A 17,152-nucleotide genomic window follows, 5' to 3' on the forward strand; every position below is an offset into this window, starting at 1 on the left:
CATGTCCTTCCTACAGGTTCTTGAAAAGTAAAAAATTCAATTTCAATAAAAAGTATTTAATTTTAGTAATAAAAAAATATTGAATGAGGGGAAAGTATGAGGTTAGGGTTGGAATTCTGGGAGGGTTATAAGCAAAAATATTAAGCCTCGTAGGGTGGTTAAGCATTGTCAAAAAATATAGTAGTTCTGGTTTGATTACATTTATCCTTTGCAAATTAACCTTAGCCCCCCTCCCAATATTTGGGCAATATCGCCCACTTTGAGAAACACTGGTCTAGAAGAATTGAGTAGCAAAATAAAAATAAAAATGTCAAGTAGTCGGTATCGGCCCATTAGTTTTTGAGTTTATCCATTACGAACAAAGGTAAATATGCACTTTAGCGACAATTTTAAAACTGCTCCTAGAACACCATGAAAAAACCAAAACCGTTGTCGGAGCTGGAGAAAAATTAACAGTTTTTTTTTATTAATGAAAGTAACGTATTCTCTCATAGTATTTTTGCATTAATAAATAAATTCATTGGTCACAGAGTGAACTTAAGGGCTAAAAACATGCAGATCAGTGCTAACTCGACCCCATTCTAATGGGGTCCATTTGAGGCATGGCCAATCTGTAGATCAAAGAACTCAACTCACTCAAGATACTTTTTATAATGGATATCATAACCTCAATTTTTGAACTATCCATTTTTCGCGATCAACATCATTTTTTTGTACATTTTCTGGTAATTTTTCACCAGCTCCGACAACGGATTCGTAATCTACGTAAAAAATGCATAAAATTTGATTTTTTTTCTGGTGTTCTAGGAACATTTTTTAAGAAAGGTCGCTTAAGTGTATTAAATATAAAATCTTTGACTCTTTATAATATTAGTGTAGATTTGATTTTGTGTAATTTCAGTAATCCATCGGTTTAAAATAAGTTGGTTGTACTGGTAGCCCTGGTTCAGTGTGTTGTCACTGTTCAGTTTTCACTGTTTGTTTTTCAGTGTGTTTTAGACATCTGTAATTACTGTTTGGTGGTGTTCAGTGGGTTGTTTTTTTTTTGAGTGTTCTTTTCAAACACAAACAAAATTAACACATTTCGATAAATAAATCAAACAAACAAAAAGTCAAAACAAATTTGACTATTTCGAATGAAATAATGTCGTCAGCTGAAGTTGGTGAATTAGTGAATGCGTTAGGGACAAAAGCCAATATCAATTCAATTTCAGATGTTCCTGTTACAGATCCTGGTTCCACTGTCAAGGTATTCTAAATCTAAATACAATCATTTTTCGATAAATCATTTCTAATTTCTAATGTCAAAACAAACTTATTCTTATTTCTATGCATTTTGATTCAAATTAAAAATGATTTCGTTGGATTTGAATCACTTATGTGTGTTTTGAATGCTGGCCTCGAATCTAATTCATGTCATGTGAGCCTATTTTAAATGTTTTATGTTTTTTTTTTTGAGAGCCGGTACGGCCCTCATTTAAAAACCGGTTCAACTTTGGGTGTATTTTCAATTTTTCAAATATTGTGATATGTTTTCTCTATAGTACACGAACTGGTAAAAACTGAATATTTTCTGAAAATTTATTTTGGCAATATATCATCGTTTACGTTTTTATGACATGACAACATACCTACGTTACTCTAATTTTTTTTTTTTCACACATATTTTCCAATATTTTCAATTCATTTTTATTATTTTTAAATCAGTTTGTTTCTAAGTGTTCTATTTTTTTGTTTTTCTTCGATTACGATTTTTTTTTCTCGTCAATATGGAAAATTCTAAAGTCTTTAATAAACGATTTCAAATTAGGGTAAGTGGTGTTGAGTTGAATAAAATTAATTCAGGAATTGTATTTTGTGGTCTAATTGATGGCTGTCGAATTCAACAGTTTTTCCGAAAACTTTTTCATTTAATTTGATTCAAATGAGTTGATTCAAATACGCATATTTGAAGAATTCGTTTCTGTTGGGTCCGATTTGATTTTTACTTTGAAAATTTGGAACTCACAGATTCTGGAAACTGAAACTTTTAGATTGATCTCGAGAAAATGATTTTGATCTGAGAAGCAAATAGTATTTCGGTATAGATCCGGTAAAAACCGTCATTGAGCATGAATAATTTTCGCATGGACACTTTTTACAGGATCCCGGTTAATAAATGATCTTGAACGTAAGAGTACAGGTTACCAGTGGGTAACCCGGTAGGATATTTATTAAATAAAAAATAATATTGATCGAATATTTTGATTAGAAATTTCGTAAAATTTGAAAAAAACGCGGTTTGTCGATTTTCATCCGTCAAAAGTCTTTGAAAAGATCAGATTTTCTGGTAATTACGGCCTAAAAATCCAATTAATCGATTGGACGAGTAGTTTTCAAAGCATATTCTAAAATCTCTTCGAAAAGTTATCTTTTTGTATAGGGTTCCATGATATATATCAAAAACTACATATCTGACAGTTACAGGAAAGCGATTTTTGTATTTCTTGGGTCAAAATTACCTTAAATAATGAATTTTGTCCAAATCGGAAAGAAATTTTTTTTCCCGATTTTCTCGATTTTTTTCAAAGGGGTACCCCTTGAAAAAATTGCAAAAAATCGAAAATAATTTTTTATTTTCGATTTTAATAAAACTTAGTATATAAGGTAATTTTGACCCAAAAATTACAAAAATCGGGTTCATTTGACGATTGGACGAATTGTGTTTGAGATATGGACCAAAATTGCCCCAAATATTGCGATATCTCAGAAAATAATTGTCCAACCGTTAAATGAACCCGATTTTTGTAATTTTTGGGTCAAAATTATCTTATATACTAAGTTTTATTCAAATCGAAAGTAAAAAATTTTTTTCGATTTTTTGAAATTTTTTCAAGGGGTACCCCTTCGAAAAAATCGAGAAAATCGAAAAAAAAATTTTGTTTCCGATTTGAATGAAATTCATTATTTAAGGTAATTTTGACCCAAAAGTTACAAAAATCGAGTTCATTTAACGATTGGGCGAATAATTTCTGAGATATCGCAATATTTGGGGCGATTTTCGTCCATATCTCAAACACTATTCGTCCAATCGTCAAATAATCCCGATTTTTGTAATTTTTGGATCAAAATTACCTTATAGACTAAGTTTTATTCAAATCGAAAATAAAAAATTATTTTCGATTTTTTGCCCCTTTTTGGTACCCCTTTGAAAAAAATCGAAAAAATCGAAAAAAATATTTTGTTTCCGATTTGAATGAAACTCATTATTTAGGGTAATTTTGACCCAATAAATACAAAAATCGAGTTAATATGACGATTTGACGAATAGTTTCTAAGATATCGCAATATCTGGAGCGATTTATGTCAATATTTCTAAAACTATTCATCCAGCACTTAAATAATCCCGATTTTTGTAGTTTTTAGGTCAAAATCCCTTTATAGACTGAGTTTTATTTAAATCAGAAATAAAACTTTTTTCTCAATTTTTTGCCTTTGAAAAAATCGAATTCTGTTTTCGATTTGGATAAAATTCATTATTTAGGATAATTCTAGATAAGGGTAGGACAGAAAAACACTTGCTAGAGTAATAATATATAAGATAATTTTGTTCCAAAAATACAAGAATCAGGCCTATTTGCCGATCACCCGATTTATTTTGATTCATCAAAATTTTTCATGATTAAAAATGAAATTTAATTCCTGAATTAAACGTTATTTTCAATCCAATCCAATACTAAAGATTAAGATTCCGCATACTTGATATACCACCGCGACTGCGTATTACACCGATTCTAAATTATTTGCTTAATACATATAGATCCGGCAAAATCCATCGTCAAGCATGATTAGTTTTCGAATGGAAAATTTTTGCAGGATCTTGTTTTAAACATGCTCTTGAACGCATAAAAGTACAGGTTGCCGGTGGGTAACCCGGTAGGATATTGCTTAAACTATTTTTTTTTTAAATAAAAAAGAAATATTCACCGAATCGCTTCGGGAATTTTATCATATAATTGGGATCCAAATTAAACCCTCCAGTTGAGTTAAAAATTCGTAAAATTTGAAAAAACGCGATTTTTACGATTTTCAGTTCTCAAAAAGTCTATGAAAAAATCAGATTTTTAGTTTAAAGCTTACTCAACAACATCCCGCAAAAATTTTTGGCCTAATTGCATTTTAAGTACTGGAAAATAACGATTTTTCTGTTTTATAGATGCTAGAAAGATCGGATATTTAGAGCAATTGACTCGAAATAAAATCAAACTGGTCGAAAAGTTCAAAAATGAACATTTTCCACAACACAACCCCCTGTAATGTTAGAAAAACCGTTTTTTTTTTTCCAATTTTTCGGAGTGTTACGTCGTAGAAAATGTTAATTTTCGAACTTTTCTGTTAATTTAACTTTATTTTCAGTCGACTGATGAAAATCCCATCTTTCTAGCATGTATAAAACAGAAAATCGATATTCTTGAATCGTTTTTCGCAAACAATTGTGGAAAATTTCAAAGATGCATTAATTTTTTCTAAAATTAAGCCAAAAATTTTTGCGGGATGTTGTCGATCAAGGGGGATGATACAGTGCGTATAAAAAGTATGCGTTTCTTAATCAATTTTCACGTCTCTTAAAGTAATTTTTCTTCGTAAATGAATGGCTTTTTCTTAAATGTATGCATGTTTAATAAATTTTTTAGCTTCTTTTAAAAAATAAAATCTCTTATTTTCTCTCAATTTGCATGAATCGCTTTATATATTAAATATATATTTGTATATATTATGAATACTGAATGGAATATATTTATTAACAGCATGATTATAAAGTTACTTAACAGCAATAAAAAATTTGCTTAAAAATTATTTCGATACTGACGGTTTTATTTTTTGTGGTGTGTGATTTGGCTTATTGAATTAATTTCTAGGAGTTAACCAACAAAACCGCGTTCAACCACAAAACTTCCAATAAGTTGGTAAGATTTGTTTACGCCGATCAAAAAAACAATTATCCCTACTTTTTTTTATTTTTAGTTTAATTTTTTTTTCATTTTGTTTTGTTTTTATCTATTTTGTGTAATGCCCTTTTTCAATTATTTTTTGCTCTGGTTTTTCATTTAAATATAAACGTATGTGTCACTATATTACAGCTCTACCCGGCACTTCCACTTCTTTTATGGAAAATGGGAATGTTTAACAGGGAAATCTAATTATTGTCTGCTTGTCTACTGGTTCAAAAAAGAGTCTAAATAGCCGAGCGGTCTAAGGCGTTAGTCATAGAACGTTAGACTATCTAGACTGCTGAAAAGCTGAAAAGAATGACCCAAAAATAGTGGGTTTCAAAAAAAATTCCAATAAGATCCGATAAAATTTGCCTGTGTTATCAAAAAAATCGAATTTTTTAACTGTTGGGTTGGGTTTAAAACAAAAAATTTGCTCTATCACATCCAAAATTTATCCAATTTTAATAAATCAAGTATGTAATCCTACTAAATTTGGGTCATACTTTTCAAATTTGTGGTCAAAATTAATCTAGCTATAATAGATTTCAAGAATTTGGAGTCCTGGTCCCAAAATTAAGCCCATAAATGATAGCTAGCAAAAAACTGACATCAAAGCTGAAAAGTTCGAGCCAAGATTAATGGGTTTCAAAAAAAATTCCAATAAAATCGGATCAAATATGCCTCTGTTATCAAAAAAATTGAATTTTTTAACTTCATGACGTCATCAAAATCCAAAAAATTTAATTTTGCTCTATCTTTCCCAAATTTTACCCAATTTTGATAAACCAAGTATGGATTCCTACTAAATTTGAGTCATACTTTTCAAATTTGTGGTCAAAATTAACCTTGCTATAATAGATTTCAAGAATTAGGAGTCCTGGTCCCGAAATTAAGCCCATAAACGATAGCTAGCAAAAAACTGACATCAAAGCTGAAAAGTTCGACCCAAACTTAGTGAATTTCAAAAAAAATTCCAATAAAATCGGATCAAATATGCCTCTGTTATCAAAAAAATTGAATTTTTTAACGTCATGACGTCATCAAAATCCACAAAATTTAATTTTGCTCTATCTTTCCCAAATTTTACCCAATTTTGATAAACCAAGTATGGAATCCTACTAAATTTGGGTCATACTTTTCAAATTTGTGGTCAAAATTAACCTTGCTATAATAGATTTCAAGAATTTGGAGTCCTGGTCCCAAAATTAAGCCCATAAATGATAGCTAGCAAAAAACTGACATCAAAGCTGAAAAGTTCGACCCAAACTTAGTGGGTTTCAAATAAAATTCCAATAAAATCGGATCAAATATGCCTCTGTTATCAAAAAAATTGAATTTTTTAACTTCATGACGTCATCAAAATCCACAAAATTTAATTTTGCTCTATCTTTCCCAAATTTTACCCAATTTTGATAAACCAAGTATGGATTCCTACTAAATTTGGGTCATACTTTTCAAATTTGTGTCAAAATTAACCTAGCTATAATAGATTTCAAGAATTTGAAGTCCTGGTCCCGAAATTAAGCCCAGCTAATTTGGCAATCTATCTGCGACATATACAAAATAAAAAGGATACAAAAAGAACGCAGACCAGCAGTGTGGTAGTGTATGTATAGTAGACACAAATAGACGTATTTATTAATGAAACACCATGTCTGATGTAAAACTCATCCCCTACCAGTCTTGGCGCCCAAGAAATTCCTGTCGCCGATTCAAAAAATTATTATACATTTTTTGGAGAACATAGAAAATTTAATTTTTTCGATTAAACAAAAAATTCCACAAATTCTTTAATTTATTTAAAAGTCTATTGGCAAAATTTAGAAATTTTATATTTTATTCGAATCTTTCTACGTGTCCAAAGCATTATTTGAGCAAATTTTGAGTAATATTTGAATATTTTTAGAGGGTCGTAAGTATAGAACTGAAAAATAAACTTGAACACGAATATCACGACAGAATCGGTCTCCGAGATACCTGGTGCCAATAGTGAATGGTATTATGTGTTCACCCTGGGCACCACGTACCTCGGAGACCAATTCTGTCGCAATATTTGTGTTCAGCGACTCCTAAAGCCCCCCGAGTAACAGTTTAATATTTACATTCAAATTGCATATTTTTAATTTTTTACAAACCAATTTAGGTCACAAAATTTCCTAACACTTTAACAAATCGAATGCAGAAAACCGCATTCAAATTTTCGAACTTTAGTGCTTCGTTTCCTCGACTAGTTTTAGAAAATTTTGTTTGTTTTAAATTCATCAACGAATCTAGATCAAAAATATAAAATTTTCCAATGTTCCTTCGGCGACCTGAATCGACGACTGGAAGCTGTTGGGCGGTCGGACTATACTCAGTACTGAGTACTGAGTCCTATGACTTATTCCCTTCTCAACCTAAGCGTCACTCTTTTGCTATAAATGTATTAAATATAATTAATAAATTGTGTGCTTCTTGTCTTGCATGTTTTAGTAATTAATTATAATTAACATTTCAATAAATAAATACTTTTATGAATTAATAAATTAATTATTGACGAACTCAATTCAATCATTTAAAATATTCAATGTTTATTTTTTTTGTTTTTAAATTTTATTTTCATTTTAAAATATTATTTTATCATTCTTTCTTTATTTGGTTTAACAATATTCTGTTTTTTTTTTAATATAATGAAAATCGTTTATAACGACAAATTAGTTATTATAACTGAATTCAAAGGCTATAGACCAGGGTTGGTGAACCAATGGCATGCGACACAATATTTTGGGCACGCCATCGATCACAAAGTTCACTATGAACAATGGAATTTTGAAATAAATCACAAATTCATCGATTTAATTCTTGTAAACCGATTTTTGGAAACTTAGCTAAAAAATGTTCTCAATCAAGTCGGTTCGATCGTTTAGGGGCTTCGATGCCACTGAGAAACACACAGACGCACAGATAAACACTTTAAACTTATATCAATCCTTAAATCAATATCAAAGTGATAGTCAAGGACATCAGATGAGATGAAAAGGATACTTTAGAGAGCTATAATTTTTTTGGGACCAATTTTTGAAGTTTTAGTTCGGGCGCGTTAAGCCAACCTTTTTCACGATCGGTATTTGTAATAAGCGATGTCGTTATAATCGATTTCGATTCTATTTAAAATTTGAAAGAGTATTAGCAATGAAATGAAATTGAATTGATTTAAATTTAGTGTCAATTTTAATAAAATATAAATTTTAATATTTAGAGCAAGCACAGACTAACCAGCTTATAAACAAATTAAAAAACAAATAAGTGCATTTACCGATTTGTACCGATTTTATACGATTTATAACAAATATATCTGAATAGTAGTCGCTAACAAAAAACCCATACACCAAATTCAATAGTAAAGTGGGCCATAGACGTTCAATTTTTTTTATTACAAATGTGCAAAAAATATTCTTCGAGTCAGTCAAAAGTATGGAGGCTAGAGATAAGGAGAACCATCACTGTATATAAAAAGTGTCCAAAGGTGGCGCTGCTGTAGCAAAAGTGTAAGTTTTAAAAGAAGTGCTCAAAGTAATAAGAGTTAGATAAATATCTAAACAAGTTGTTCGAGAAGGATAGAGAATTTCACATCAAACACCTCCTGCTACACAAGCGCCATTCTGGTCAATTTTGGACACTTTTTTACTTTAACTCCTATTTAAGATAGTTCTCCTTATCTCTACCCTCCATAGTCAAAAGTTATTCTCGTCCAAGTTGCAACTGCCTCGAAGCTCCTTTAATAGATGGATCTCACAGCTTTTTTAACAGAATCGACTGTTTTTCATTTTAAAATTTGAAATCTTTTGTATTTTAAGGCCGTGACTATGGATAATTGTAGGTTTCTGTATTACCATAAAAATTTAAAATTACCTGGGTACATTTAGCATATATCGACATCGTTTATGATGACGAATCGGTTATTACGACCGATTGGGATGGTTTTGACAGAATATACACACACTAGTTGTTATTCGCTCGCTTCGCAGGTCAATTAAGGTAGTACGCGCGCCAAGGAAAGTTTAGATTTGTGGTTGAAATTATTTACACCTTATTTTCCACTTTGATGATGAATTTTGTTGTATTTTTCGATATCTGCCTTGGTTTTCGAAATATTGAAAGCTTATTAATTCAATAAAATTTTCAATTTTCGATATTTTGAAAATTACTCCAGATATGGAAAATTTTTATTCATACTTTTTGTCTTATGTTGTTAAGTTATAACATATTTCACCATCAAAATTGAAAAAAAATATTTTAGTGGGGACATATCGTGTTCATATCCTTAATTAGGCGGACACAACGGGTTTTTTTGTTTTTTTAGCTCCTTTTAACTCCTTAACTATTGGGTTTTGGACAAAAATGCATAAGACACTTTCACCTTAAAATTTTCCAAAGAATACGAATTTAAACTATGCCCACCGAGTCACGTGACACCCTGTATATGCATACATTTGAATTCAGTTTGTTACGTATATACAAATTGATCGTAATAACCGATTCACCATTAGCACACCGATGTCGTTAAAATCGATTAACTTTGTAAATTTTTTTCTTAATTTAGTTTTTATTTTTGATTTTTGTAAGCGTGTATTTTTTTTTTATCTTTCGCTTTGTACTTGCTTTACTAACCGAGAATCGCGTTCATTTTATGATGCCTTTTGACAATTAGCAGAGCGATTTATTTGATTTGTATAAAAATCGTGTTGAATATGAAAGCTGCTTTTCAACATGGTTTTGCTAATTTCCAAAATGTAGTATAAGGTGGGACGCCTTAAAAACTTTCGATAATATTTATTCATTGTTTTTGATTTTCGAGTTTGGAATTTGTAAATTTTAATTTTTTTGTTTGATTGTTTTTTTTTTTTCTATTTCTTCTGGATGTTGTATTAAAAATGACAAAAATCAAATTTGTTTAGGAATCTAAGTCTGGTGCTTTGAAAAAAACAAGTAGATATCGAAGCCGATCGCTATCCGCATCCTCAACGGACTCGTATAGCTCAGGTAATACCAGTTGGTTCAGGTTGTATTTATCGATTATCGAATCCTATCATTTTTAGTCTGCTTTGTTAAATTCTTCATTTATTCCACATTCCTATCGGATTCCTCAACTCTCCCCCCCTCCACTTAATTAGTTGCAATAGTTTAGCACCCCCAATTTACTATTTATCTTGTTATTTGAATTAGCTTCGTACACAGGAAGTAGTTCCGATGAAGATGATGTTTCACCACGAGAAAAAATCCAAAGTAATTCACGTGGTTTTTCCGATTTCTGTGTCAAGAATATCAATCAAACTGCCTTTGGTCGAAGAGAAATTGAAATTGCCGAACAAGGTATGGTATCATAATAAAATTACGGTTTCATTACATCATCAAGCAACCATGGAAAATCAACGGGATAGTAAACTTTTTGGGAGAAGAAATCTAGACTACTCTATCTAAATTTCTATATCGATTGGACGAGTAATTTTCGAAGCATAATCTAAAATGTCTTCGAAAAGTTGCCTTTTGTACAGTATTTCAGGCTATATCTAAAAAACTACATGCCTGATCGTTAAATGGACCAAATTATTGTATTTTTTGGGTCAAAATTACCTTAGATTATCAATTTTATCCAAATCGGAAATAAAAATTTTTTCCCGATTTTACCGATTTTTTCGAAGGGGTACCTCTTGAAAAAATTGCAATAAATCGAAAAAAAATTTTTATTTTCGATTTGAATAAAACTTAGTATATAAGGTAATTTTGACCCAAAAATTACAAAAATCGGGTTTATTTGACGATTGGACGAATAGTGTTTGAGATATGGACGAAAATTGCCCCAAATATTGCCATATCTCAGAAATAATTCGTCCAATCGTCAAATGAACACGATTTTTGTAATTTTTGGGTCAAAATTACCTTAAATAATGAATTTTATTCAAATCGGAGACAAAAATTTTTTTTCGATTTTCTCGATTTTTTTTAAAGGGGTACCCCTTGAAAAAATTGCAAAAAATCGAGAAAAAAAATTTGGTTTCCGATTTGAATAAAACTCCGTTTATAAGGTAATATTGACCCAAAAATTACAAAAATCAGGTTCATTTAACGATTAAACCAATAGTTTCTGAGATATTTACCAAAACTGCCCCAGATATTGCGATTCCTCAGAAACTGCTCGCCCGATTTTTTCAAAGAGATACAATAACTTTTAAAAAAAATTAATTCTTCCAAAAAGTGTCTCGTTTAAGTTCGATAAAAATCTGGATTTACTTGATGACGTAAGAAATCGTAGAATTTTTTAGGGACAGGCGGGTTTAGAGACAGGAATTCGGATATTTGATTGATTGAATAATTTTAGAAATGCCTGGAATAATGGCTTTACGTAAAAGAGCATCCGATGACAAGCCATTAAAGAATGCCAAAGTGGTTGGCTGTACTCATATAAACGCTCAAACAGCTGTCCTTATTGAGACGTTAGCCGCGCTGGGCGCAAGTGTACGTTGGGCAGCCTGTAACATATACTCAACACAGAACGAGGTGGCCGCAGCTTTAGCCGAGGCTGGTTTCAGTGTGTTCGCGTGGCGTGGCGAAACGGAAGAGGACTTTTGGTGGTGTATTGATAAATGTATAAATGCTGAGAATTGGCAACCAAACATGATTTTAGACGATGGAGGTGATGCCACACATCTGATGTTAAAAAAATATCCAGCTATTTTTAAATTAATTAAAGGTTCTTTCTTTTTTAATTTTTAATACTTCTTTGAATTATTTTGGAACTAATAAACAAATCTTACCTACTCATTACTCAACTTCTATTGGGTTGCGTTCACTGGCGTTACTAAACCGTTCGAGGCCCATGGCAAATTAATCGAATGGGACTCTTTCCCACTCAACCAATTTTTTAAGTTAACTAAATATGCATTATTTTTCATTTTTTATGCATTTTTGGTTAACTTAAGGTAGTTCGAGCGTCAAGGTAATTTTAGACTTCCAGCACATTTTTCTAGACATCATTCAGAATCCAATATTTCTATATTTCACCAATTTGTACTTTAGACGAATCATTGAGGATGAAAAAAGTGTAAAATGAAGAATTTTTTTTGTACCTCGACCTATGGGGGCCATTTTTCTTTTAAAATTGTTCAGGAAGGTCCATATATCAAAATATACATCTAACTTGGTGCCGCTGGAAAGTGTGGCTATTGCTATGGGCCAAATAGGCCAATTATTAGAATCCATTTCTGAGGTGATTTTTCAAAATTCTAAAAACTTTGAAAATATTCAACAAAAAGGGCCAGAAACGTATACGCGAGGGTTTTCGGGATTCCTGATCACTTTTCGTCAGAATTTCGATATACTTCTCCCTCCACTTGGGTTTATTCGCCGCGCTGGTGCAAAATAGCAATATTCTGTAAATGTTTAACAAAATGGACCAAAAAAAGTATACTCGGAGGTTTTTGGAACTTGGAGGTTTTTGATGTTGGATCAGCAGGGGGTGTACTAAAATGATTCGTCTTGTTGACTCAGACTATATGTGAAATTGTTGGTTGTTAGCGTCTGGACTAAATTATTTTGCATATAGCATAGTCCTTGAAAATGAATAGATAATAGTAATGAATAGAAACGATATTGTTGAATTGAATGGCTGCTTTGTTTATAGTTTCAATTTTTAATTGTCTAGTTTTAATGAATGTTTATAAAAATAATGTATTTACTGATATCAGAACCTTTACTGATTCAAATTTCCTATTTATAATTATTATTAATATAAAATCGAATCGATAAATTCAAACTCAAATTATCTAATTATAATAATTATTAATATTAATCAAAGTATTAATCGCGTTTTACTTAATTGACAAATAATCGGTTTTATGATCGTCATTTGTAATTTTATCGTAAATTTATGACGGATTGTAGTATTTATTTCATGTAATCATTCCGACTACTACCCCCTCCCTTCCCATAACCAATAACCGTTAAATATAAAAGTATAAAAATATAGTTAAGCGGTTTGATATGTTTTCAGCATTAATTTTTTGCAGGAATTGTTGAGGAAAGTGTGACAGGGGTACATCGATTGTATCAATTGAGTAAAGCTGGTAAATTAACAGTACCAGCAATGAACGTTAATGATTCCGTAACTAAAACAAAATTCGACAATTTATATAGTTGTCGAGAATCGATTATCGATAGTTTAAAACGATCCACAGATGTTATGTTTGGTGGGAAACAAGTTGTCCTTTGTGGATATGGTGAAGTTGGTAAAGGATGTTGTCAAGCGCTTAAAGGCTTAGGCTGTATTGTTTATATTACGGAAATCGATCCAATTTGTGCTTTGCAAGCAAGGTATATTCATTTGAATAACGTACACTCATCGATCTTTATAGTAATACTTAGATCACTGTTGGATTTCAATTGATTTCTTTCATTCGTGGCAATTTGGCAAATAATTTCCTCATTCCATGAGGTTTTTTCGAACTCAATTTCAGGTAATATTTTGAAAATCGCTAAAAGGCTTCTGATGTGATCTAGGTATTATTATAAACATTTTTGGGAATCCAAAATCCTTAAAATATGAATTGGAAATTGAAAAAATTTCTGTTTATTTAGCATGGATGGTTTTCGAGTTGTTAAATTAAATGAAGTAATTCGAACAGTTGATATTGTGGTCACTGCAACTGGAAATAAAAATGTTGTGACCCGCGATCATATGGATAAAATGAAAAATGGCTGTGTTGTTTGTAATATGGGACATTCAAATACAGAAATTGATGTTGTAAGTTTTATTTCTATTCTTTTTATTTTATTATGGCGCTCACTTTTAAAGGGGGGATACTAATAATAATAAAACAAAAGAGGGGTACCGGAAGTAGGTCCCTAGCACCTAGACCAAGACTCCTCTGTGCCCTCCTTGAGTACGACCTGCCAATCGAAGACGTGGCGCCTTAAGATACGAGGCGCTATTAAAGTAAGATGAAGCTAAAGGATTCTGTCGAGCCAGACGCCACACAGAAATTCCACAGCTCCTCCGTCGAAATATCTCCCAGGATAGATGGATCCAAGGTTTCGGACCCGAACATTCTTACAACAATACAATACCCGAACATTCTTAACACCCTACAGACTTCTGCAGGTGCAAATAACATGTATGGAGGTTAAAAGGGGGATAAGTTCGTGATTGAATTTTTTATTTACGTTCCAAGAATTTATTTACGTTCAACCTTTAGTCCGCTGTCGTCAAAATACTCTTGTTCTTAAACAGTTCCAAATGGTTCATGGAATAGCGATCTTTTTCGATATCACAACTGATCGTTTGGTCTTAGTGTGTCCCACCCCAGGACAGCCACTGTAAGCTAACCTAACCTAAACTCAAGTCGTCTGCCAGACAACTATCTGGATTCCAGACGACTGGACTTCCAAAAGAACTGACTTGCATGATTTCTGATTCTATGGAGAGGTTGATTTTTGTCAATGAGTTTGGTGGTAGGGAAAAGTGATAGCCATCTTTTGAATATAATTTGATTTTCATAATTTATTTTGTTTTTCATTTTTAGAATAGCCTTCGTACACCAGATTTAACGTGGGAAAAAGTACGATCTCAAGTGGACCATGTAATCTGGCCCGATGGTAAACGCATTGTTTTACTAGCCGAGGGACGCCTCGTTAATTTAAGCTGTTCCAGTGTGCCTTCCTTTGTAGTATCAATAACGTCCGCCACCCAGGCGTTAGCATTAATTGAACTATTTAATGCTCCTCAAGGTCGTTATAAATCCGATGTTTATTTGTTGCCTAAAAAAATGGGTAAGATTTTATTTCGATGCACCTTACGAAGAGAACACACAGGTTTTTCAAATTTTCATGGGAAACTTAATACATGACTGATCTTTTTCAAAGACTTGACGTAAAATTAAGAAAATTTGTTGGAATTGATGAAGGAGTTATTGCTACTTTTCATAAAATTAACGAATTGTGGGAATCAAGGATAATTTCAGTCGCAGCAATAAGGAAAATAGAATTGAAATATTATTTTGTTCAAATTATAAGTACAATAGACAAGCTAGCGCCTAGACTAAGGGAGAGTATCTAGCACCTAGACTAAGGGATCCTCTGTGTCCTTGAGAATAACCTGTCATTCGAAGAATAACCTGTCTCCGGATAAAAGATGCTATTTTAAGTGTCGCGTAGAAAGCCCAGACCTTGCCCGCCAAGATTTCTCCCAGGGTTGATAGATTCAAGGCTTCGGACCCAAACATTTTAACGTCCTCCGTACAGGTTCTACAAGTGGGATCTTCAGAGATCCCCAAGTTATGAAGGTGGTGGCTCAATCGACAGTGTCCTGTCAAGAGTAACACCACCCTTTTCAAATGTGCCCTAGTGAGTTTCAGTCGAGCACAGTCAAATGGCGCAGCTGTGGTTATACACAGTTTGATATGTCGCATGCCCTGTGTAGAGTCCCAGTAATCAAGATGGAAGGGCGTTTGAGACGACTCGTCTCGAGCCAAAGATCGCTGCTTCCTTCCCTTTAGCTAAAGTGGTCGGGTATCCGAATCAGTCTGATTTGTGAAAACTATTGTAAACGAGTTTTTTGGGTGCTATCTTTGAGGTGAAAAACTTTCCTGTATGTATTTTTCCAGCCTAAATCAAAAAACTTGTGTTAATTTTCGTAAGGATTTTCGATTTTAAGGTTCATTTTTCTTTGATTTTTCATGGTATTTGTTTTTGTTTTGTAGATGAATATGTTGCAAGCTTACATTTACCAACGTTCGATGCTCATTTGACAGAATTATCAGACGAGCAAGCGAAATATATGGGACTTAACAAAGCTGGACCATTTAAGCCTAATTATTACAGGTTTGGATCAAAAATGGATACTGATATTTGGATAAATAATAATGTTTTGTTTCTTTGTTTTTTAGATACTAGGGTCAATTTGGATTGTATTATTTGAGACAAATTTTAAATAGGAGAATCCAAAAATAAATTAGATACAAACACAATTTAGGAAAAAATTTATTCAGCTTGTTTTGTCCAAAAAATTGATCATTCGGATTCACACTCACATACATACATACTAACATTACCATACACAAAATCAATTTTTATAAATATATTTTGGACGATTTTATGCAAAAATTTTATCTTTATCAGTGGTCCGAATATTTAACACAAACAAAAAAACAAGAAAAAAACCCACAAAACATTCAACGCCACTTGTGGTCAGTATTAGTGCGTCAAATTTGACGTTAATTCGAGCTTTCATTGGAATTAAGCAATCCGTTCGTTAGCATTTAATATTTTATTATTTTTAATTTTTAAAATAGGCCTCCCAAATTATATTTGTTCCAATTTGTGTACTACCTGTTCGGAAAATATTACAAAATTCAAAAATGTGAAAGTAAGGATGTTTGTTTGTTACGCTTTTACGTAAAAACTACCAAATGGATTTAAATGAAACTGTACAACAAAATAGCTCATACATCAAAATAACATATGAGCTATAATTTATAAAGATATATTAAAAGAAAAAAAAATGTATTCTGACATTTTACAACTCCATCTATGATCATCATTTTGAACCATAAATTAAAGATTTTTGTAAAAATTTAAAATTGTAAATGTAAAACAATTCATGGCCATCTTTTCTGATATACTCAATGAATTATGACTATTTTACACTTTACAAAAAAAATTGAAAACTGTGCATATATTTTAGCTATGTAAAAATCCCTTCGAATGTTATGGAAAGGGGATAAAGTGAGATCAAGAGAGACGGAGGCTAATTTATAATACCTCTTTTTTGCGACAAGGATAAAAAAACATAGAAATACTATTACACCAGGGGCACATCACATTAAAATAATTTTAAACTTTTCGAAAGACCTTAGAGTGTGACCTAGACAGAGTGTGATGTTTTGTACTTTTTTCTCCGAACAGTTTGTACACATGACTACAGAGGCCATTTTATTTTTGTGTTTTAATTTAGATTGAATTTTATTTTTAGGTGCTAGAAAATTTTTCTAAATTTGAATTATTTTTTTAAAATTTAGTTTGAATAGTTTTGTTACTAACCATAATCACCAGATGGCCAGGTGACCAGGGAGGTCTATTTTTAGATCTTAGACCAATAGATAAAAAATCTGGCTATATTGTTAGCCTTATATTTTTGATTGTTTAGC

At 31.8% G+C, this 17,152-nt stretch overlaps 1 protein-coding gene across 5 annotated transcripts; it reads left to right on the top strand.

The window, feature by feature from the left end:
- The first annotated feature begins 984 nt into the window (after window positions 1-984).
- LOC123302750 (adenosylhomocysteinase-like 1) lies at window positions 985-16,139 on the top strand. 5 transcript variants are annotated; one of them, XM_044885824.1, is made up of 10 exons: window positions 985-1,249; window positions 4,899-4,946; window positions 9,911-9,995; window positions 10,179-10,325; window positions 11,332-11,703; window positions 13,019-13,322; window positions 13,587-13,752; window positions 14,531-14,777; window positions 15,707-15,827; window positions 15,893-16,139. In XM_044885824.1, the coding sequence occupies exons 1-10, from the start codon at window positions 1,145-1,147 to the stop codon at window positions 15,897-15,899; spliced, it is 1,602 nt and encodes a 533-aa protein (XP_044741759.1). In that variant the 5' UTR covers window positions 985-1,144; the 3' UTR covers window positions 15,900-16,139. The 5 variants fall into 5 exon arrangements, with proteins under 5 accessions (XP_044741759.1, XP_044741760.1, XP_044741761.1 ...); XM_044885825.1 differs by having other exon boundaries at window positions 10,191-10,325; XM_044885826.1 differs by lacking the exon at window positions 4,899-4,946 and having other exon boundaries at window positions 986-1,249.
- The last annotated feature ends 1,013 nt before the right edge of the window (window positions 16,140-17,152 follow it).

Source organism: Chrysoperla carnea, chromosome X (assembly GCF_905475395.1).
Source record: "Chrysoperla carnea chromosome X, inChrCarn1.1, whole genome shotgun sequence".
Taxonomy (NCBI): domain Eukaryota; kingdom Metazoa; phylum Arthropoda; class Insecta; order Neuroptera; family Chrysopidae; genus Chrysoperla; species Chrysoperla carnea.